At 35.7% G+C, this 23,577-nt stretch overlaps 2 protein-coding genes across 5 annotated transcripts in view; both read left to right on the top strand.

Annotated features, from left to right (window-relative positions):
• nid1a (nidogen 1a) overlaps nucleotides 1–14,450 on the top strand; it is a 69,510-nt gene extending 55,060 nt beyond the window's left edge. For both annotated transcript variants that reach the window (XR_012388953.1, XM_686064.10), the window contains exons 16-20: nucleotides 929–1,100; nucleotides 4,870–5,027; nucleotides 6,391–6,514; nucleotides 11,848–11,960; nucleotides 13,968–14,450. Coding sequence is in view for 1 of the 2 variants with exons in the window: in XM_686064.10 (XP_691156.6) it covers nucleotides 929–1,100; nucleotides 4,870–5,027; nucleotides 6,391–6,514; nucleotides 11,848–11,960; nucleotides 13,968–14,089 (689 nt within the window). In the remaining variant the exon portion in view is untranslated. The remainder of the gene's footprint in view (nucleotides 1–928; nucleotides 1,101–4,869; nucleotides 5,028–6,390; nucleotides 6,515–11,847; nucleotides 11,961–13,967) is intronic.
• Nucleotides 14,451–18,653: 4,203 nt separating this feature from the next.
• The window catches only part of lyst (lysosomal trafficking regulator), a 192,206-nt gene continuing 187,282 nt past the window's right edge, over nucleotides 18,654–23,577 (top strand). For 2 of the 3 annotated variants that reach the window (XM_021472744.3, XM_068218743.2), the window contains exons 1-2: nucleotides 18,654–18,698; nucleotides 19,137–19,356. In XM_021472744.3, the coding sequence (XP_021328419.1) occupies nucleotides 19,276–19,356 (81 nt within the window). In that variant the 5' untranslated portion in view covers nucleotides 18,654–18,698; nucleotides 19,137–19,275. Of the gene's footprint in view, nucleotides 19,357–23,577 lie in introns of all 3 variants that reach the window. The other variant, XM_073920308.1, reaches the window with a different exon arrangement.

Here is a 23,577-nt window from a genome sequence, read left to right as displayed (position 1 = left end):
GATTAGTCGTACTGCCCGCGTATTTTACAGATGCGCGGCACATTTTGCAAATTGCATCTGTCCTGTCATGTCGTCCATCCTTAAATCCATAATGTTGCCATACTTTAGATTTAAAACTCAGTGGGGAATAAAATGTTTGTTTTGCTTCTCGCACTTTCTGAGGGCGCTCCACTAGCTTCATCCGCACACCTGATATGAGTTATAGTGAAAGTGTGCACATGCGCAAATCCGTTGCTAAGGCTTACTTTATGTAGGTCGATTAAATTATGCGCCAAAAACAGGTTGACAACACTTGTTAATAAATAAAAAATACATTCTATATTAAAAATATAAGCTGTATCTCGGAAAAATCGATGCATCTCGCAAAAACCGATGCATCTCGATTTGCTTCCGAAATTTCATTCATCCTCTGCTGCTCAACCGATGCACTCGCATCGTGCACGCGCATGACCGCGTATCGATACATATCGGTTAACCTTCCCATCCCTAGTTAAATGAAAATGCATTATGTTTTTTTCATTTTCGTTTTCATTCTGCCGCAAACATTGCACATATGTCTAAAATGCTAACTGAAATACAGAAATCCACTGCCATTTACATATTGCATTATCGTTTTATGAATTACATTTCAAAATTAATTTTGCTACACACATCCCATGCTGTTATGCTGAAAATGTAATCCTGCGTTTCCTAGACCCGAGTGTAAATGCATTTAGGACAAACAGCATTTAAATGATCATTTTGCTACAGTTTCTGCTTGTACTTTATTAGTAGTACTTTATTAGTCAGTAGCTGAATTTGCATTTAAATAGTTGAGTAAATGCAGTATTTTTGTTTCCGTCTAATAAAATGCATGGCATTTAGAGGTCCATTGAGACATTACAATTGTTCACAATCTAATTCAATCTCAAACTGATTTTTGTTTCAGACATTGGCAGTCCTGAGGGAATTGCTATCGACCATCTGGGCAGAAACATGTTCTGGACAGACTCCATGAAGGACAGGATTGAAGTTTCCTCACTAGACGGAACTCAGCGTCGTGTTTTGGTTAACACTGACCTGGTTAACCCGAGAGCCATCCTCACCGATTCCACTAATGGGTGCGTAGATAACTAGGAACAACCAGGGTCTAAGCAATCATATTACACAGCTCTCTGGAATACTGGATTCTGATTGGTTAATCATGACATACTCATTTATGTCATTCCCAGATAACAATGATTAAACTAACAACACAGGCTAACAAATTACTACAGCTCAGATGAATGTTTTATGTATAATTGTTTAGTTTGGCATTCAGTTGTCACTGCAGAAAAAAAGTCTCGTACAACAGCTGCTGATAAACCTGACAAGCTTTATTATGTGATAACAACCGACTGGATGTACATTATCCTGGTCACACTTTACAATAAGATTAGGTAATGTATTTACTAACATGAACTAATTATGTACAATACTTGTACAGTATTTATTCATAGTTCAATCATAGTTCAACATTTAATAATGCAGTTTTTACATCCAAATGCATGCTTGTTACATTTGCTAATGCGCTGTGAGTTAACATGAACTATCAATGATGCAAAGTACAGTTTCATGGCTGGTAAGTAGTATTTATGAAAGCACATTCAGCTGTGTTTTATAGTGTATAAAGTTTTATCAATTTAAAGTGCACTATGCACTTTATTCATTCATTCATTTTCCTCCGGCTTAGTCCCTATTAAGCCTGGTTTGGTAGTTACATTTTTTGAGAGGTGCACGTCAGCGACGCCGACGGCCACGGCGTAGATGTATAACGACGCAGAAGTATAAATCAGCCTTTAATCAGGGGTTCCCGCAGCAAAATGAACCGCCAACTTTTGCAGCATATGTTTTACGCAGCGGATGCCCTTCCAGCTGCAGCACATCACTGACAAACGCCTGTACACTCCCATTCACACACATACAATATGGACAATTTACTTCACCAATTCCCCTATAACGCATGTGCATGGACTGTGGGGGAAACCAGAGCACCTGGAAACCCACGCCAACACAGGGAGAACATGCAAACTCCACACACGGAAAGCCAACTGACCCTGCCAAAGCTCGAACCAGCAACTTTCTTACTGTGAGGTGACTGCGCTACCCACTGCTCCACCACACCACCCCACTATGCAATATTTGTTATGTGTGTGTGTGTATATATATATATATATATTAGGGATGGGAAGATTAATCGATATGTATCGATACGCGGTCATGCGCGTGCACGATGCGAGTGCATCGGTTGAGCAGCAGAGGATGAATGAAATTTTGGAAGCAAATCGAGATGCATCGGTTTTTGCAAGATGCATCGGTTTTTCCGAGATACAGCTTATATTTTTAATATAGAATGTATTTTTTATTTATTAACAAGTGTTGTCAACCTGTTTTTGGCGCATAATTTAATCGACCTACATAAAGTAAGCCTTAGCAACGGATTTGCGCATGTGCACACTTTCACTATAACTCATATCAGGTGTGCGGATGAAGCTAGTGGAGCGCCCTCAGAAAGCGCGAGAAGCAAAACAAACATTTTATTCCCCACTGAGTTTTAAATCTAAAGTATGGCAACATTATGGATTTAAGGATGGACGACATGACAGGACAGATGCAATTTGCAAAATGTGCCGCGCATCTGTAAAATACGCGGGCAGTACGACTAATCTGATATCTCACTTGAAGAGGCGCCACGGTGTTGTTGTGAAAGCATCTTCCAGTGTTTCTGCATCCCCGGCTTTCGCACTGCTTCAACCAGCTCCAAAAGTGGTGAGAAAAGCATTGCAAGTTTTTTTTCCATGCGCAACAGTTCTGCTCGCTCTACGCCAATAACGAATGCTATTGCATTGTTCATCTGCAAAGATATTCAGCCTAGTGTCACGGAGAACGAAGGTTTTAAACACCTCCTCCTGTTAATTTTTATTTAATTATAATAATAATAATAATATTAATAATAATAATGATAAAACTAATGGGTTTCACGGTGGCACAGTGGGTAGTTTGACCACCTCACAGCAAGAAGATTGCTGGTTTGTTATATTTTTATTAGCCTGTTGTTTACAGTGACAGTGATGTCTCAAAGCAACATAACACTGCTAGTTCACCACCTTAAGTTTTGAATAATCAGTGGCAAAATATATCTTTGTAAAACTTGTTTTCATAGTTGAAAAGTTAAATCACAATTCTTGTTGTGCAATGCTAAATTTATTTATGTTGAAAGAGTGCAAATATATACATATTTTTTAATATATATTGCACTTATACATTCTGTTTATCTTGAAAATACTTAAATAATATGTGCTATATGTTCTAAAATGGCCCTCTACTGTAAACTGACACTCTGGCTCTGAGAGAAAAGCCAGTTTGTAAAAAAAAGTCTTGGTTTTGCTTTGTTAATAAATAATCAAACTCATTCAATGGCACAGCAACCTCTTTCACATCATCTCATAAACTTGATCTAATTAGTTAGTGCTGAAATATCGCATCGTATCGTGATATGGGTGTGAATCGTATCGTGTTGCATCGCAATATGTCACAAATGTATCGCTAATATATCGGATCGTATTCTTTGTATCGAGATGCGTATCGGATCGGCATTATAGCTTAGATGCCCAACCCTAATATATATATTATATAATATAATATATATATAATATTTCAGCAGTAAAGGGGCGTGTTCAGTAAGTATAGTGAAGATTTTAAATAGGGTGGAGATGTCACATAACCAGCAATCTGTTCCTGAAAGATCGCTGGCATACTACACATGTCATTCATGAACTACATATCCCAGCATGCCTTTGCACAAACCAGTCACCATTAATCACACACAGCTGAATATCGTCATCATCAATTGTTGGGACTATTTATACACATTGCACACACCAGTCAATGCGGAATCTTTGTTTGTCAGTACCTGTATGGTTTCAGTGAGTGTCGTCCTGTTTAGTTTTTCTAGTTATGCTTTGATGATTGCTTTTTAACTTTTTGTACTTTGATCATCGCTTTGTTTTTGCATTTTTCGATGCCCTTCATGATACCTGAGTTCTTGTTTTTTGACCTCATTTGTTTTTGCCTGCACGAATAATCTTTTTCATTAAAAATTGCATTTGGATCCAACCTCTTATTTTCGCTCCCTTGACATCCGGTGACAGGAGACTTGTTGGGTTATAGATGTATTTGTTTTGGTGCTTTTGAAATATTTTATGCATATTTATTTTTAAACACTTTAATGCACATTTATAGTTCACCTCAAACATGCTTCGATAACACTTTACAATAAGATTCATTAGTTAATGCATTTACTAACATGAACTAATCATGAACAACACTTGTACAGCATTTATTAATCATAATTGAACATTTACTAATGCATTATTAACATCCAAGTCTGTGCTTGTTAACATTAGTTAATGCACCATGAGTTAACATGAACTAATGAACTACTGTATTTTCATTAACTAACGTTACCTAACATGAACAAATACTGTAGTAAATGTGTTGTTCATTGTTTATTCATGTTAGTAAATGCATTAATTAACATTAACTAATAAACCTTATTGTAAAGTGTGACCCGTGGTTCAAAACCTGTGAGTTTCTTTCTGCAGTTGAACACATAAGAGTATATTTTGGAGAAAGCTGAAAACATGTAACCATTGACTTTTATAGTAGGAAAAAATACTATTAAAATACAAATACTATAAAAAATTTGTGTTCAGCAGACAAAAAAAAGGTGTGTAAATGATGAAAGAATTTTCAGTTTTGGGTGTACTATCCCTTTAAGGATTTTAAGGCATCATTATTCTCAAGAGAAAGCTTCGCTGTAAATTGTTTTAATGTCTGTTTTTCCGACAGCTACATCTTCTGGGCCGACTGGAACAGGGAATCACCCAAAATTGAGATGGCTTACATGGACGGCACAAATCGGCGAGTCCTAGCCAAGGATGATTTGAGTCTCCCCAACGGTTTAACTTATGACCCTCAGACGTCTCTGCTGTGCTGGGCGGATGCTGGTACGACTCCAGAAACATTTCCTGGTGGTGTAGTAAACTCACAGCTGCTCGAGCCCCTCGGCAGGAAAACAACTCATTTTCATCACTTGTTTAGCTCATTAAAGCCACAAGCTCTCTGTAGTTAACACTTTACAATATGGTCTCATTTGTTAACATTAGGTAATGCGTTAAAGCGGTCGTGTAATGGTTTTTACACTTTCAACTTGCTTTAGTGCAGTTTGAGCAAGGAAAATATCTGAAACGTTACAAAGCACACGATCACTCCAGCTGAAGTTATTCTCTATATCAGTAGCGTTGTTTCTGAATGAGTCCAAACTGTGTGATTGTACTCCTGAGATTTGTGCTGGGAACAGACTCATCACTGTTTCCCTTGCAATGTAAACTGTGCTGTATTGTAGTATAGTATAGAAAACAACAGTAATGGGTCATTTATATTACTATAGTTCTTGTTATCATAGAAATGGGCAGTATTATCAGTTTGAGTAAACATGGATCTGAACTTCGAATTGCTACTGGAAAATCAGATCATCTGGGTATTTCAACATATTGGCTATTAAATTAGTCTGTCATGGGGGCCAGTTCATGAAAAGCATCCCAAATGAGGGGCCGAAGAGATATGACTTGCAATATGAGTGACGACACAACAGCAGTGGTGTTAGGTAACAGGTTACAAACACTCAAATTACTGTAACTGAGTAGTTTTTCTCAGGAATTGTACTTCACTAAGTAATTTTAATAATGTGCACTCTACTTTTCTTGAGTACATTTTTAGTGCTGTATCAGTACTTTTACTCCACTACTTTCCTGCAGTTACTACTTTATATTTTCTCGTCTATGGGGATTAGAGAAATCAGTCATGTGATTCCTGTCCAATCAAATCACACATAGAAAATAAATCACATCATAATGAACTACCTCAAGACATGTGCGATTTAGAATTGCAGCAAACTGTTTGGAAGCATTAAAAATGTTCAAGAAGATGTCCATAAATCTTTACACACATTGACCCAGAGACTGTTTAGATGCGCGTCACTGATGAGTTGACGGATGTTAAACCTGTAAACAGAGAGTATGGCGAGCAGAAGCTCATTTGCATTAAAACGATGTACACAAGAACTGTATTTTTGATTCCGGCCAATAAGCTCTATTTGCAAAAAATTAAATAAAATAAATGATCCATGAGGTACTGAAACTGAAACTGAGGTACTGAAACTGAACTGAAACGTCACAGAACTTCACTGATAGTAAAAAACAGACATCTTAAACTATCAATAACATAAATGTAACCTTCTTGTACTCCATAAATCACTTTGCTGAGTCGCAGTTTTAGTGTTGTTGGTGATGTTTGGCATTTCTGATGCAGGCACACATAAAGTGGAGTGTATGAATCCCCAGCAGGGCAGACGGACACAGCTGATGGAGGAAATCCAGTATCCCTTCGGACTCACTACTGATGGAAAAAACTTCTACTACACGGATTGGACGAGGTAGACTTTAAACTTTCACATCCTCCACTTCTTACAAACCGGTTTCTTTCTTCTGTTAAACAAAAAAGATGTTTTGAAGAATGTTTTAAACTTCCATAGTATTTTTTTTCCTACTATAAATGTCAATGGCTGCTGGTTTCCAGCATTTTATTTTATAAATATCTCATATCAATCAGTAAACTTTATTTATATTGAACTTTTATACAATTAAATGGCTTCCCAAAGTGCTTTACAACAGTAAAATAAAATTATATAATTAAAACACTGAATTAAGAACTTAAAGGAGACTTACTATGCCAAAAGTCAATTTTATAAAGGGCTGGAACACAGTATTAGGGCAGCAGTGTGTGAATATAACCAGCTTCTAATGGTATAAATGTATTTATTTCTTTTTTTTTATGATCAGACTTCATAAAATCAGTCTGCAGAAACACTTTGATTGACATTCTCTATTTGTACGTGTCATCAGAGAGAGAAAGCCCCGCCCACTAGTGACCATCTCTTCCTCATTAGTAAAGACAGCCCTGAGTGAGAAGCAGCCATCCGCCATTAGAGTTTTCACACTGAACCTGCTGAAGATAATAGCCCTTTTCACACAGTGATACCGGTAAATATCTGGAAAATTTCCAGATCGACGTTACCGGTAGATTAAAAAAAGCTCTGTTCACACAGGCCAGGACGTTACGGAGTTTTTCCAGAAAGGGCCATTCACATATCCATTCCAAAATACGGATAAATTCTGACATCATTACCCAAAAATGAGCTCTAAACGGCTGTGCTTTTTTGTAAACAGTTTTTTATTCAAAGCTTTAGCATTCATGCAGCTGCTTTTATCCCAGAGACATCCAAAGGCAGAATCGAACTGCAGCTAAATGTTTTCACATTTGACTACATTACAAACTGTGTGGATGGATCAGTATTGTGAACAACTTCTGTGACAACATATGGAGGAACACTTTCGCATGTCTAGATGTACATAAAATGTGTGTGTGCTGGCGCTCACGTGCACACGCGTCAAGCAACTGAAGCAGAGCTTGAAGGTAAACAAACAGCGGTTCATAAGCATTTTATCAATAATTTTTTTCACAGTTGGCATTCAGAAGGAACATATAAACGTTATCCGACTAACATCTAGCTGTTAAATGTGTCTGGAAAAATATTCGAAGGCTTTTGTTTTCATAAACAGCGCGGACGTTAATGTGTCTGAGTGTTCTGATCACGTCAGAGCGTTCTAATCGTGAACGCATTCTCTTTGGCAATTTTTCTTCTGCGTTCACACAGAGCTGCGTTCTGGCAAATTACCAATAGTGTCACAACTTCTCTTTCCGGAAAATTCCCAGAATGAATTTACCGCTATTTTCAAAAAGGGCCTGTTCACACATACAGGTCAGCATGTGTGAAAGGTGCTAAAGTTAGTGACTAAGAGAACTATAAATGGTGAGTTTTTGGACTCACAACTGAACATTGTAGTCTCCATAGACTGCTTTCTTCTGAGGCACATCTTTTGAAATATTGGCTAATAAATAAGTGATTATAGCTCTAACCTCTTTTTAACATGAGGCTGGGCAGATATCTCATTTGAATTTAAAGTGACAGTCGCCAAAACGGCTAAATTTGGATCAAAGTCTAAAAGGCCAGTTTCAAAGAGTTAAAGGTGTTTGCCATAATGTGTTGCTCTTGTCAGACCAACGCAACCCTAATTTTTATGTTTTCAACCACGTTATCTAAATAGCAAATCCATTTGTGACACTTTGTGAACTGATTGGTGTTTTGGTCTAGAATAGAGTTCTGTGAAGATGCATTGTTGGTGTGTTGCTATTTTGAGGAACTAAAATAGACTGCACAATAGATCAGCTGAAAGCTGCTCTAAAGTCCAGCGCAGAGCACGTTAGTTGTGCGCCTCGCTTAAACATTGATTAAAACACTCAGGATGTACAGCAATACAAGAATATCTTTACAAATGAAAAATATTAAAATATTACAAAAAAATTTATTTTCTACAAACATATAAAAACCACTGGCTCCATGCCTTTTTCATCTCGGGGGGCTTTTTTAAATTTTATTTATGACAATTTGCTTTTGTATAATGCTATTGTTACTACTATTATTATTATTATATGCATATTTATATTTGTTTTATTAAAAACAAGTTTAAATTTGTCCACTTGTCGGGTTTTGAACCATATGTAGCATAGCACGTGTATTTGGATAAAAATAAAATTTTTGATCACACTTTGTTATTATTGTTCATTTAATCCTTTGCTGGAGATTAAATCTGAATTTAGAAATAGTTTTGAAGCAAATCTTTGCGCTTAACAAACCAAATTAATTATGTAGGTTGATGGATGTCTATGCATATAACCGTTTCCTTATCCACGAATGAGAGAAAGTGAAAGTAGAGGCTGAATGGAGGAGGCTCGTTCTTTATCCTTGCGCTGCAGATGCTCTGTTTTACTGTTTTCTTGCTAGTGAAGCGTTCACTTTTTACACTTACAAGTCCGTCATGTAAATAGCAAATGCACCATGGTGCAACACAACTGACTCTTTAAGGGAATGAGAGATGAGACTCTGATTGGTTTATAATCAAAACACACCCAGAACTTATTAAGATAATAAGGACAACTCTGTTAGACCATATTTATATCCTTAAAATATCAAAAGTGGATTGAGACAAGCCCTTAATGCTTTTGCGCCAGGCGCTTTAGACTTTGCGCCTAGATCGTTAAAATAGAGCCCTCCATGTGGGGTATTTTTATTTTTATACACGCACTTTTATTTTAAACTTGTAAAAAAGGCCATATTTAAGTCCCCTTTAAAGTTTTCCTTCTACAGTAGGTCATTATGTTTACCTGAAAACTGCACAGCAAATACAATATGGTGTAGTAGGGATGGTCAGTGTTCAGTCCACTAAACGTGTGTGAACGTGTGTAAAGCTCTCTCTGTTCATTTGAGGTCTTGATAGCCTATGTTTGCTCGGCAGAGACAGCAGCAGCAGCAGCTCAGATTTTCCTCTTGAACCCTGAATGTGTGTTTGCTCTGCTGAGGTACTGGGGTCGGGTCATCAGGCCGCTTTCAAGGCTTCTGGCAGCTGTGTGTGATTTCACAGCCTGTTCCGCAGCTTCTCTGATCTTTCCTCACGGTCACAATGAGGCTTATTATAGACGCTCAGCCACATGACTAAATACTGGAGTCATTTAGAGTAAATACTATCATGTGTTTTTACCATGTAGTAAAGTGTATAGTAATATTAACAGCTCTAGCACACTGTAGTATTAACTATAGTGAACTGGTAAATACTGTAGTATAATTTAGGTTTTACTACAGTAAACTGTGATTTATTGTAGTATATCTTATAGTTGTAGTAGAAAACTACAGTATTGGGTCATTTGTTTATATCCGCTTTTTAAGTGGTGGCGTGTTTGTGAAGTATGTAATACTGTTTCCGGGTCCAAGCCGCCATTCATTTGAGTGGAGAAATCATTTGTTTATGTTTACACGGCGGGCGGGGAATGCCAGTGACCGCTGTGTACGGATAGAATCAGCGGAGCGGGGAGCGCTCTCTCTCCCCGCTCCGCTGATTCTGTCAGTGTACAGCGGTCGGCGCAGGCCACAAAATATTGCACTGAGGGCCGCAAATGGCCCACGGGCCGCGAATTTGAGATCTCTAATTTATGTCTTGAAACACACCCCCTCTCCTGCTTTTACTTCTCATTCTAACGGAGGGAGCGATACGTTTGTGAATGAAGCTCCATTATGAATGACTCGTTCACTGAGGTGACAATAATACACGTTTCTAGCACTTCAGCATCTTGTCATATTTAACTTTTATTGTTTGCTTATTTTATTCAACAAAACTAGCAGGGGGGTTCAGATCAGACGTGAGTTTCTGCAGATTTTGAGTGATAAGAACATTTAGAAATGAAACTAAATAGACAGTTCTTGTTTAATGTTATTGGTTATTCGTAATATGTAATGTAATAGTAAGCTTGGCAAGGAATTTTGGAGAATTTGATGTTTCTCGGTTAAAACAGAATGCCTGAGCATACTGCCTGAGAGGCGTTTCAAAGATGGCCAGGCCACTGAGTTAATTGACTTGCCTTAAAGGGACTTTGGCGATATCTAGTGTATATATCTATGTTGTGGCTTAAGATCATGTGATGCTGAAGACTGGATTAATCAACACAAGCTCATTCAGAAAACGTAGCCCAGCAGACATTTCTGGAAACCGCGATTTACGTGGCCGGAGGTACATATGGCTGCATTTAGTTTTTTTTCCGATTTTGATCACGTTTTCAGATTTCACCGCATCGCGAACTCGTTCACTTTATTTTTTGGATTCTGGTTTTTGTCTTAACTGATTTATGGAACCGCTCTTCCGCTGACTCGAACCCGGTCGTCGAATGTCGCCGGAGGAGGAGGAGCCGGCAACATTCGACGACCGGGTTCGAGTCCACGGAAGAGCGGTCAAAATCGAAAAAAAAACTAAATGCAACCATATGTAACACGACGAGCTAACCGGACAAACTGGTTTCAGCGGGAATGCCCTCCACGGCAAAGGGCGGTGTAATGATGCTCCTCTTCGCGCTTCGCCGGCTGGGCTGATGGCTCACCTCCGTGTGGAGGGCTTTCTCGCCGCAACCAGTTTGTCCGGTTAGCTCGTCGTGTTACGCCGGCAGAGCGGAGGCCCGGAGGAGGAGGAGCCGGCCGCGTTCAACGACCGGGTTCGAGTCCGCGGAAGAGCGGTTCCATAAATCAGGTAAGACAAAAAACAAAATCCAAAAAATAAAGCGAACGAGTTCGCGATGCGGTGAAATCCGAAAACGCGGTCAAAATCAGACGAGGGCTTTTCTTTTTCTGGACGACTTTTGTAAATTGTCACTTGGGTTTAGGGATGAAGGAGGAGGATGGCTGGGTCGGCCGATTGGCCAGCCGCCCAGTCAATTGTTCAGTCATTCAGTCAGTCAGCCGGACAGACGGTTGCTCGACAGCGGCGTCCGGCTGCTTTTTACGCGAGAACAGCGTGGGTGCAAATGGCGCGCGCGCTCGCGAGTGACGTTCGAGACGTGAAAATTCGCGGATTCGTGAAAACAAAAACTGCACAAATACATATCTCCCGGGAAACATCCGTGGAGCTACGTTTTCAAAATGAGCCTGGGTTGGGATTAATGGCACTGAAAATTCACCACTGAATCAATTCCATTTTACATTATATCGACACACACTACCGATCAGTTCAATATTGTATCATTTGACTGTATATTTGAGCAGATCAGTGTGGTTGTAAACACACATGCTCATCAGCTTTCCTGACGGTTATGTTTGTGTTGTGTCAGGGTTTCTGTAGTCGTGGTAGATCGGCATTTGAGGAGAGAAGTGGATGAGTTTCAGCCTCAGAAACGAACACGTCTGTATGGCATCACCACAGCACATGCTCGCTGTCCTGCAGGTACGCACACACTTTATTACTCCTTATTACTGTTACAGTCATCATTATTGTTGCCAGATATTTGTGTTTCACACTTGATCTGTTCTGACACCAAGAGTTTCTTCAGGTCTTGAATGTGATCGTATGATATTATAAATACTCTTGCTGTACATAACAGCACTAGATTTGCATACAATATCTAGTAAACTTCATTTGACTTCTTTATTATCTACAAATGGAAATTTATCTTCGGCTTCACCTCATAATTCCATCAATATACACGTCACAAAAAACAAATGCATTCAATAGCACAAAAAAAAACTCTGTTTTTAATGTATTTAATGGCTTGAGGTTGTCTAAAACATACAATTTTGTGACTCTTCATACATTATCTATCTATATTTTATATAATTTTGTATATCAACCAATCAAGTGATATTTTAATTCAATAATAAGTAGATGCATTTCCCTGCATTCAGCTGATTAGAGATGCTTTGAGGTTAAAATGTAATTTAATCATTAAAATTAAAAACATATTTCAATTTAGAAACATTAAAAGAGAATTTGGGAGTAAATAAAACTAAATGTATTGGTCTCTAAAATGCATTTTTTGTTTAATCTTGAATTTAAATTTTTGCAAATATGTATATATTTTCATATTTTAGTTATTTATAGTTATTACACATGCTTTTCAATTAGTAGCATTTAATTATAACATTTCAGAGACTTTAAAAGAAATTTTATAAGGAAAGATGTAAATGTAAGTGATTATAGTTATGATGGTCACTTTGGGAAAAATATCTTCCATAAACTGACCCAATTATTGTTTTATTAAAATAAATGGCTCAAGTTTCAGCCTATTTTTATTTAAGATGGCTGCTCTTAGATGGAATGTTTAAAATAGGTTTAAATTATTCAAAAAGCATAATAAAAATGAAAGTTAATACAAATTTACATTTGGATATAGATTTGTTATCAGAGGCAGAATGCAAACAAAATTGTGTTACTTTATTATTATTATTATTATTATTAATATTATTAAAGTTGCCATTGTTGTTATTGTAATTATTTATTATATTATATACATTATTATACAATATTATATAATATTGCTGCTATAATAATAATAATAATGATTTTAAATAATAATTTTAAGTTATTTAGTTTTTAATTAGTTAAATAATTTTTGTTATAATATATTATTATTTTTATTATGATTAAGATTGTTGTTATTATTGTTATTTACTTTATTGTATTTTAATATAATTTGGATTTTTTTTAATTATCAGATGCAAAATACAAACACAATTACAATTAATATTTAATATTATTACTAATAATGTTGTTGTTGTTTTTATTATTATTACAATTATTATTATTTACTTTATTGTATTTGAAAATAATTTTTAAAAAGTCACATGAAGGACAATTTAAACATATTATTATTACATTATTAATATTATTGTTGTTATAATTATTATTGATATTATTATTATTGCTGCATGTTCTCCCCATGTTGGCATGGGTTTCCTCCGGGTGCTCCGGTTTCCCCCACAAGTCCATGTGGTACAGGTGAACAGGTGTGTGTGTATGGATATTTCCCAGTGTTGGGTTGCGGCTGGAAGGGCATCTGCTGTGTAAAACATATGCTGGATAAGTTGGCGGTTCATTCCGCTGTGGCGACCGCAGATTAATAAAGGGAATAAGCTGAAAAATTAAATGAATGAATAAATTGTTTTTATTGTAATAATAACAAAAATTACTATTATTATTATTATTATTATTGTCTTTATTGTATTTAGAGGTTTTTAGTGTTGTTATTTGATGTCATGTTTTAATGTGATGTTTATTCAATATATTTAAACTGCTAAACTTGAAGCCATCGTTCATTAGCATATTGTTTGGGAGACAGGTGTGACCCATACAATATGCTAATACAAGAACCCTTCTCAACCTCCAAAAAGTGAGAAATGCCAGAAAAGGTTTGAGAGAAGTGCATTAATGTGATGTGCTGCTTGTTATCATCAGGCCAGAACTACTGCTCGTCCAATAACGGCGGCTGCACACACTTGTGTCTGGCGACCCCTGCTGGCCGCTCATGCAGATGTCCTGATAATGCTGCAGAACTGGGCTGTGTGGAGAGAGAATGAACAAACCAGAGAAACCTCCAGGAGGAAACACATGGCGGAGCGATGCGTTTGTCAAGTGCCTTACTTTATCCTTAACTTACAGATGCTGTTTTTACATGCAATTCTTGCCTTTAAATACAGTCATGGTGCTTTAGAAAATAAGTAAAAACAGACAGATATAAATTGTGGCCGACTTTGAAAATCTTATTTGGTAACTCTTATTTTTTAATATCTTAGATGTTTTTGTGTGCATTAAGGAAACAATTGCAAAAGCACATGACTTATGGAAATTACTACAATAAGAGGTTATTTTTTTGTAATTGTCAGAGTTATGGTGCTTTAGAAGATTTGAAGAAGAGAATAATAAAAAATCTAAATTGTTGGCGACTTTGAAAAGTCTATTCGATATCTGCAGATAACTCAATATTTTTATTATTTAGATATTATGTTGTTTATGTCTGTGCATAAATGAGTACAAATGCAAAAGCACATGATTTATGGAAATGACTAGAATTTAGATTTTTGTAATTTTCATAAATCATGATGCTTTAGAGAATTTGAAGAATAAAGAAGCTAACAAATATAAATTGTTGGCGACTGAACTTTATTTGAAATTTCTAGATCATTTTTTTAATTTTCTGTTATTAATATTATTATTATTTTAAGTTTTTATTTTAGTTTTTCAGTGCATTAATGAGTATATTTGAAAAAAAAAACACGATTTATGGAAATTACTAAAAGGAAATGAAATATATTTTTTAGTAATTTTCACAAATTATGATGCTTTGGAAAGTTTTAAGTAAAAAACAAAACACAAATATAAATTGTTGCCGATTTTGAAAATTTTGTTTGATATTTCCAGATAACTTTTTTTATTTGAGATGTTTTTGTGTGCATTAAAGAGTACAATAAAACATGATTTATGGAAATTACTAAAACGTGTGTTTTGTAACTTTCCGAAATCATGAAGCATTAGAGAATTTGAAGAAAATCAAACAATTATAAATTGCTGCTGACTTTAAATAGTTTGACATCTTCAGATAACTTTTTTGTACTTTTTTTGATGATATGTTGTTTATTTGTTTTGTGCATTTAAGATTATGATTGAAAAAAAAATCATGAGTTATGGAAATTACTAAAAAAAAATTTCAGAAATCATCATAATAAAAAAAAAAATATATATATATATATATATATATACACACACACACACATACACACACACACACACACACACACACACACACACACACACACACACATATATATATATATATATATATATATATATATATATATATATATATATATATATATATATATATATATATATATAAATATATATATATCTGACAAAAGTTTTGTCATCGCTCCCAGTTTTAAGAGCACCAAATTTTTTTCCATGAATAATCTGATGAACTTCAGTCAAGTTTGGTGAAGGAAACAATGGTTTGGGGATACATTCAGTATATCGGCGTATGAGAGATCTGCAGAGTGGATGATCAACATCAACAGCCTGAGGTATCAAGACATCTGTGCTGCCCATTACATTACAAACCACAGGAGAGGGACAATTCTCCAGCAGGATAGCGCTCCTGCTCATACTTCAGCCTCCACATCAAAGCTCCTGAAAGCAAAGAAGTTTAAGCTGCTGCAGGATTGGCCAGCCCAGTCACCAGAGATGAACATTATTGAGCATGTCTGGGGTAAGATGATGGAGGAGGCGTTGAAGATGAACACAAAGAGTCTTGATGAACTCTGGGATCCTGCTGAACGCTTTCTTCTTCATTCCAGATGACTTTATTAATCAGTGATTTGAGTCATGTCAGAGATGTATGGATGCAGTCCTCCAAGCTCATGATGGAGTCAGACACGACTTTTGTCAGGTAGTGTACATATATATATGTATGTATGTATATGTATATATTTACAGTTGAAGTCAGAATTATTAGCCTCCCCCCTGTTTATTTTTTTCCCAATTTCTGTTTTACGAAGAGAATATTTCTAAATATAATAGTTTTAATAACTCATTTCCAATAACTGATTTATTTTATCTTTGCCATGATGATAGTAAATTATATTTGACTAGATATTCTTCAAGACACTTCTATACAGCTTAAAGTCACATTTAAAGGCTTGACTAGGTTAACTAGGCAGGTTAGGGTAATTAGGCAAGTTGTTGTATAATGATGGTTTGTTCTGTAGACTATTGAAAAAAAATAAAGCTTAAAGGGGCTAATAATATTGACCTTTAAAATGGTGTTTAAAAAATTAAAAACTGCTTTTATTCTAGTCGAAATAACACAAATAAGATTTTCTCCAGAAGAACGAATAATTTCAGACATACTGTAAAAATTTCCTGAACCTGTTAAACATCATTTGGGAAATATTTAAAAAAAAGGAAAAAATAAATAAAATTCAAAGGGGGCCTAATACATCTGACTTCAACTATATATATATCTACATATACTACAGTCACAATTTATATATATATAAATTGTGACTGACTTTGAATAGTTGATTTGATATCTTCAGACAAGTCAATTTATTTATTTTTATATATTATGTTTATTTTGTGCATTAATGTACAAAATTGCAAAAACATGATTTATTGAAATTAATTAAATTTGACTTTTTGTAATTTTCAGAAATTATAATTTTATATTGAGTATTAAGGAGTGCAAATGCAAAAAAAAAAAAAAAAAAAAGTCTCTGCTTATATCTGATTTTGCAAATGAACTCTTTATTTGTTTATTCAGTGTATATTTTGCTTGACCTCTCACTTGTGACCGGTTTGTGTGCATAATGAACGTCAGTAGAGAATAGACGCAAACAAGGCCTTGAACCAGCAGGGGGCGACAGCAGATTAAAATCACATTAATAGTGTGCGGTTGTACGGCATAATTTTATAAAATCTAAAATATTTTAGTATTTAATAATGGTGTTATTCAAGTATTCTTGTGCCTGAAAAAAATCAGGAACATTGAAAATAAATAATTTAAAAATACATTTTAAGATCAACCAATTAGAATTGAAATATTAATGTTTTGATTTTTTAGTTTTATGATTAAATATTTAAATTATTTTATAAAAAAGAGGAAAATAAAAACAAAGACAAAGAGGAAATATCCAGTGAGCGGCAGTTCTGTGGGCGCAAATGCCTTGTTGATGAGGCCAGAGGTCAGAGGAGAATGGCCAGACTGGTTCCAGCTGATAGAAAGGCAACAGTAAGTCAAATAAGCACTCGTTACAACTGAGCTCTGCAGAAGAGCATCTCTGAACACACAACACAGCCAACCTTGAGGCGGATGGGCTACAGCAGCAGAAGAGCACACCGGGTGCCGCTCCTGTCAGCTGAGAACAGGAAACTGAAGCTACAATTCACACAGACTCACCAAAACTGGACAATAGAAGATTGGAGAAACGTTGCCTGCTCTGATGAGTCTCCATTTCTGCTGACACATTCGGATGCTCGGCGCAGAATTTGGCCTTAACAACATGAAAGCATGGATCCATCCTGCCTTGTATCAGCGGTTCAGGCTGGTGGTGGTGTAATGGTGTGGGGGATGTTTTCTTGGTAAACTTTAGGTCCATTAGTACCAATCGAGCATGGTGTCAACGCCACAGCCTACCTGAGTATTGCTGCTGACCATGTCCATCCCTTTATGAGCACAGTGTCTCCATCTTCTGATGGCTACCTCCAGCAGGATAACACACCATGTCATAAAGCTCAATCATCTCAGACTGGTTTCTTGAACATGACGATGAGTTCACTGTACTCAAATGGCCTCCACAGTCCCCAGATCTCAATCCAATAGAGCAGCTTTGGGATGTGGTGGAACGGGAGATTGGCATCATGGATGTGCAGCCGACAAATCTGCACAAACTGCCTGATGCTATCATGTCAATATGGAGTAAAATCTCTGAGGAATATTTCCAGCAGCTTGTTGAATCTGCCATGAAGGATTAAGGCAGTTCTGGAGGCAAAATGAGGTCCATACGGTACTAGAAAGGTGTACCTAATAAAGTGGCCGGTGTGTGATGTCTACTTGTGTGTAAATATAGTGTTTATGTAAATAAAAATAAGCGTTTAATGAAACGCTCTCACATAGAGTGACGTACAATAATAATACAGTATCAATGTTGACGTATTAAGGTCTGATAGTAATCTGAGTGCTTCATATCAACTCTTGAATAATACATGAATGTGTACAAAAGTACAGTGACATCACGGAATCTTCACGCTCAAATCCAGCAGCAGTCTAATAGACACGCTTTTAATCCGGCCATAAAGAGGCCTGTGTGCTGCGCGAATGCCCGGAGTTTTAATAAATCATAAGGAGAGATGCTCTGTTATGGAGCTCCCGGAGACACTGCGCAGCGCGTCAGCACGTCAACCCCGCCTACAGCGACGTAAATGCCGAAGCTCCTCCTTTACAGGGGGGACACGATTGACGTCATTCGAGAAGGAGCGTCCTTAGAGGTTACATATTTGATTGACAGGACGCTCGACCAATAGCTGCTTATAGTTCTGTTTGATGGGCGTTATTTCCTGTACTGTTTTGCATGTCATTTTTTTCCTTCTAAATTGCTTGTGTATATGTTGGAAGGAAGACCGGAGACAAGCTAGGTAAATTGCTATTGTGTTTAAATGTACGCGTCTCGGATGAGCAGTTCAGATGAACAGTATAGATGTGATGATTAAAAATGGCCGGCTGGCGTTTGTGTTGCTTCATATTTGACTGAAGTAAATCAATGAGTGTTAGCCTAAGCTGTGCTGCGGGATATTCTGCGTCTGCTGAAAGCATTCAGAACACACGCAAGCAGAGTCCGTGTCTGCACATTTTGACAGTTTTTCATGATTAATCTGTTTATGTCGGTTTACTTTAAGCGAATGCGAGCTTTAACTTGTGTAAACCCGCCTATCATTACACTGCTGCAACGTTAACTTGACAGTAACTGTCAGGATCGCTACTGAATTATCAACCGACATTTTTAACTGTAATTTCTGCATGAACGCTTGAATTCCCGCCAGACGCATATTTAAAAGTTGTGTTCACCTCTGCAGGCGGATTTAACGGACTTTGCGTCTGTTATGGACACCGATTAAAGTGATGTGGCACGGTCGCAGCTCCGGTTTAACCGCTGGATTTGAGAGTTTCTTCGGCTGCTGTGGATGAACCGGAGCCGGTGGCGGTCAGCTGGACATGGCCAGCTCACACCTGGCTGATCTGTCCCAGGCCTGGGAGAACTACATGGACTGCCGCACACAGGGCGCAGATCTGCAGGTGAGCGGAATTACCGTGTAAACCTTTATCATAATCATAAACCACACTGTAAGTGGGCTTTAATAGGCATTAAAGACGAGCTCTAAAATTCATAAATGACTAGAATAGAGATATATAGTTGTGACGAGCGTTTAATTTCTGTTTACTTGAGGTTTAAAGGGACAGTTCATCCAAAAAAATGTAGTCACTATTTACTCTCTCTCAAGTGGTAAACCATTGATTTTCTGTCTTCTGTTGAACTCTAAAACAAGATAAACTGGAAACCTGTAACTACAGACTTTCATAAGTTGAGCTTAAAATAATTTTTAAGGTCAATTAGTTTTTTTTTTTTTGGTTTTTCTTGGCTACAGTATAGTTCAGGGGTCACCAACCTTTTGGAAACTGAGAGCTACTCCTTGGGTACCGATTAGTGTGAAGGGCTACCAGTTATTAAAAAACACATTTTCTTAATTTACCTTTAATTATATGTTATTATTAATAATATTCATCTATGTGAAGACATTGATCATGTTAATGATTTCTCACAGTAGTTGTCAACAATGATTTAACAAGTTAGATAAATGACAATATGCAACACTTCATTTGTCTGAAATTGTTTTTAAAGTTTTTTTTTTAAATTTATAACTTAAAATATTTTTAAAATTTACACCAATGCAAGTGTGATTTAAAAATAATTCCTGTAAAAATATTAGATGCAGCTTACTCATATGTGGTGCTATGGTGAGCTATTTTTAGAACAGGCCCGCGGGCAACTCATGTGAACCTGGCGGGCTACCTGGTGCCCACGGTCACCATGTTGGTGACCCCTGGTATAGTTCAATTCATGTTTATTTCTCTAGTGCTTTTATAATGTGGATTGTGTCAAAGCAGCTGAACATAGAAGTTCTAGTAAATGTAAACCGTGTCAGTCTAGTTTTTACTGTTTAAGTTCAGTTCAGTTTAGTTCAGTCAGTGTGGTTTAATATTTACTGCAGAAAATCCAAACACTAAAGAGCAAATCCATCTATGCGCAGCTCCACAAGTCCCAAACCAAGCAAGCCAGTGGCGAGCAACAAACTTCCCTTTCACTTTCATCAATTGGTAAAAAAAAAAAACAGAGTACCCAGGGTCAGTTAAGTAACAAGGAACATTTTTCCTCTGGCCAAACTTCTTGAATTTCCACGTAAACCTTTATTATAATCATAAACCAAACTTCATTGATTTGTGTATGCTTTAATTGAAGTTTAATTGGATTAAAAACCATAATATATATATATATATATATTTATACTATTTTTTTGTCTGAAATAGTTTTTAAAGTTTTTTTTTTATTTATAACTTAAAATAATTTTAAAATTTACACCAATGCAAGTGTGATTTAAAAATAATTCCTGTAAAAATATTAGATGCAGCTTACTCTTATGTGGTGCTATGGTGAGCTATTTTTAGAACAGGCCCGCGGGCAACTCATGTGAACCTGGCGGGCTATCATATATATATAAATAAATAAATATATATATATATATATATATATATATATATATATATATATATATATATATATATATATATATATATATATATATATAAATATGTATATATATATATATATATATATATATATGTATATATATATATATATATATATATATATATATATATATATATATATATATATATATATATAWATAAATRTGTGTRTATATATATATATATATATATATATATATAAATATGTGTGTGTATATATATATATATATATATATATATATATATATATATATATATATATATATATATATATATATATATATATATATATATATATATATATGTATATATATATATATGTATATATATATATGTATATATGTATATATATATATATATATGTATATATATATATGTATATATATATATATATAAATATGTATATATATATATATATATATATATATGTATATATATATATATGTATATATATATATATATGTATATATATATATATATATATATATATATATATATATATATATATATATACATATATAAATATATATATATATATATATATATACATATATATAAATATATATATATATATATATATATATATATATATATATATATATATATATATATATATATATATATATATATATATATATAAATATATATAAATAAGTTGTGGCCAGCTCTTGATTTATGCATTTACTAGGTTGTTCTGAGGTTTAAAGGGGCACTTCATCCAAAAATGTAAATGTAGTCACTATTTACTCTCTCTCAAGTGGTAAACCATTGAGTTTCTTTCTTCTGTTGAACTCTAAATCAAGATGAACTGGAAACCTGTAACTACAGACTTTCATACGCAGGATTTAGATGCTTAAAAATAATTTATCTTAATTTCAATTAAGATTTTTTTTTGCTTGCCTATAGTTCAATTCATGGTTATTTTCTAGCACTTTTACAGTGTAGATTGTGTCAAAGCAGCTGAACATAGAAGTTCTAGTAAATGTAAACAGTGTCAGTCCAGTTTTCAGAGTTGAAGTTCAGTTTAGTTTAGTTCAGTCACTGTGGTTTAATTTTCACTGCTGAAAGTCCAAACACTGAAGAGCAAATCCATCGATGCGCAGCTCAACAAGTCCCAAACCAAGCAAGCCAGTAGCGAGGAACAAACTTTCCCTTCACTTTCATCAATTGGTGAAAAAAACAAAACAAAGATTGACCAGGCTCAGTTGAGTAACCAGAAACATTTTTCCTCTGGCTAAACTTTTTGAATTACCATGTAAACCTTTATTATAATCATAAACCAAACTTCATGGGTTTGTGTAATTAGATTACAAACAAGCTCTTAAATTCATAAAAAAATTAAATAGAGATCTAAAGTTGTGGCCAGCTCTTGATTTATACATTTACTAGGTTGTTCTGAGGTTTAAAGAGGCACTTCATCCAAAAATGTAAATGTAGTCACTATTTACTCTCTCAAGTGGTAAACCATTGAGTTTCTGTCTTCTGTTGAACTCTAAAACAAGATAAACTGGAAACCTGTAACTACAGACTTTCATGAGCAGGTTTTAGATGCTTAAAAATTATTTTTAAGGTCAGTTAAGATTTTTTTTCTCCATTGCCTAAAGTTTAATTCATGATTATTTTATAGCGCTTTTACGATGTAATTTGTGTCAAAGCAGCTGAATGTAGAAGTTATAGTAAATTGAAACTGTGTCAGTCCAGTTTTCAGAGTTCAGTTCAGTTCAGTGTGCTTTAATTTTCACTTATGAAAGTCTAAACACTGAAGAGCAAATCCATTGATGCACAGCTCTACAAGTCCCAAACCCAGCAAGCCAGTTGTGACAGTGGAAGAACAAACTTTGCCAATCGACGAAAGTGAAGGAAAAATCCTTGAGAGAAACCAGGCTCACTTGGGCGCGACCATTTCTCCTCTGGCCAAACTTTTTTAATTACCATGTAAACCTTTGTTATAATCATAAACCAAACTCCATGGGTTTATTTAGCCATTAATTGTGAAGTGGTGTTAGTGAGGCCAGCAGGGGGCGATCAACCTGTGGTCTGTGTGAGTCCTAATGCCCCAGTAAAGTAAAGGGGACCCTACTATCAGTGAGCGCCGTCTTTCAAATGAAAAGTTGAACCGAGGTCCTTGACTCTCTGTGGTCATTAATAATCCCATGACACTTTTGGTAAAGAGTTGGGGTGTAACCATAGACTGTAAAATATATGGACGAAGTATCCGTGACGTCACCCATAGGTTTCTGAAGAGCGCAAAAGAAGCCACAAGTAGGCGCGGCCAACCGTCGCCATTTTGGTCACGCGTCATCACACCCACGGCAGGATACCAAACAAGGACAAAGAGGCGGAGAGTGAGCGGAGCTACAGACACCTGCTGGCATTTAGCTTGGACCTGGTTCAGACACACTTTACTTTGGGAGAAATGCTCAATACTTTATCACCCGAGACTCGTTTGTATTCTGACCACTTGTGCTTGGTTGTACACTATATCAATAAAGTGTTTAGACTTTTAAAAACACTGCTGTAACACATTAAGCCACTAAACATTGTTCTTATGACGTTTTTCAACAGGAGGAAAACGCGAATTACTTCCAAACACTTCAGATATAGTCTGTGTTAGTTAATGTAAGACTATTGATGAAATCCAGCATAACACTGAATGGCAACGCTTCAGATGACTGATCTAGAGCCTACAGCTAATCAACCTGTCAGATTCTG

This window comes from Danio rerio, chromosome 13, assembly GCF_049306965.1.
Source record: "Danio rerio strain Tuebingen ecotype United States chromosome 13, GRCz12tu, whole genome shotgun sequence".
NCBI lineage: Eukaryota > Metazoa > Chordata > Actinopteri > Cypriniformes > Danionidae > Danio > Danio rerio.
Note: the sequence above shows the minus strand (reverse complement) of the source record. Positions and strands in the feature narration are given on the sequence as shown.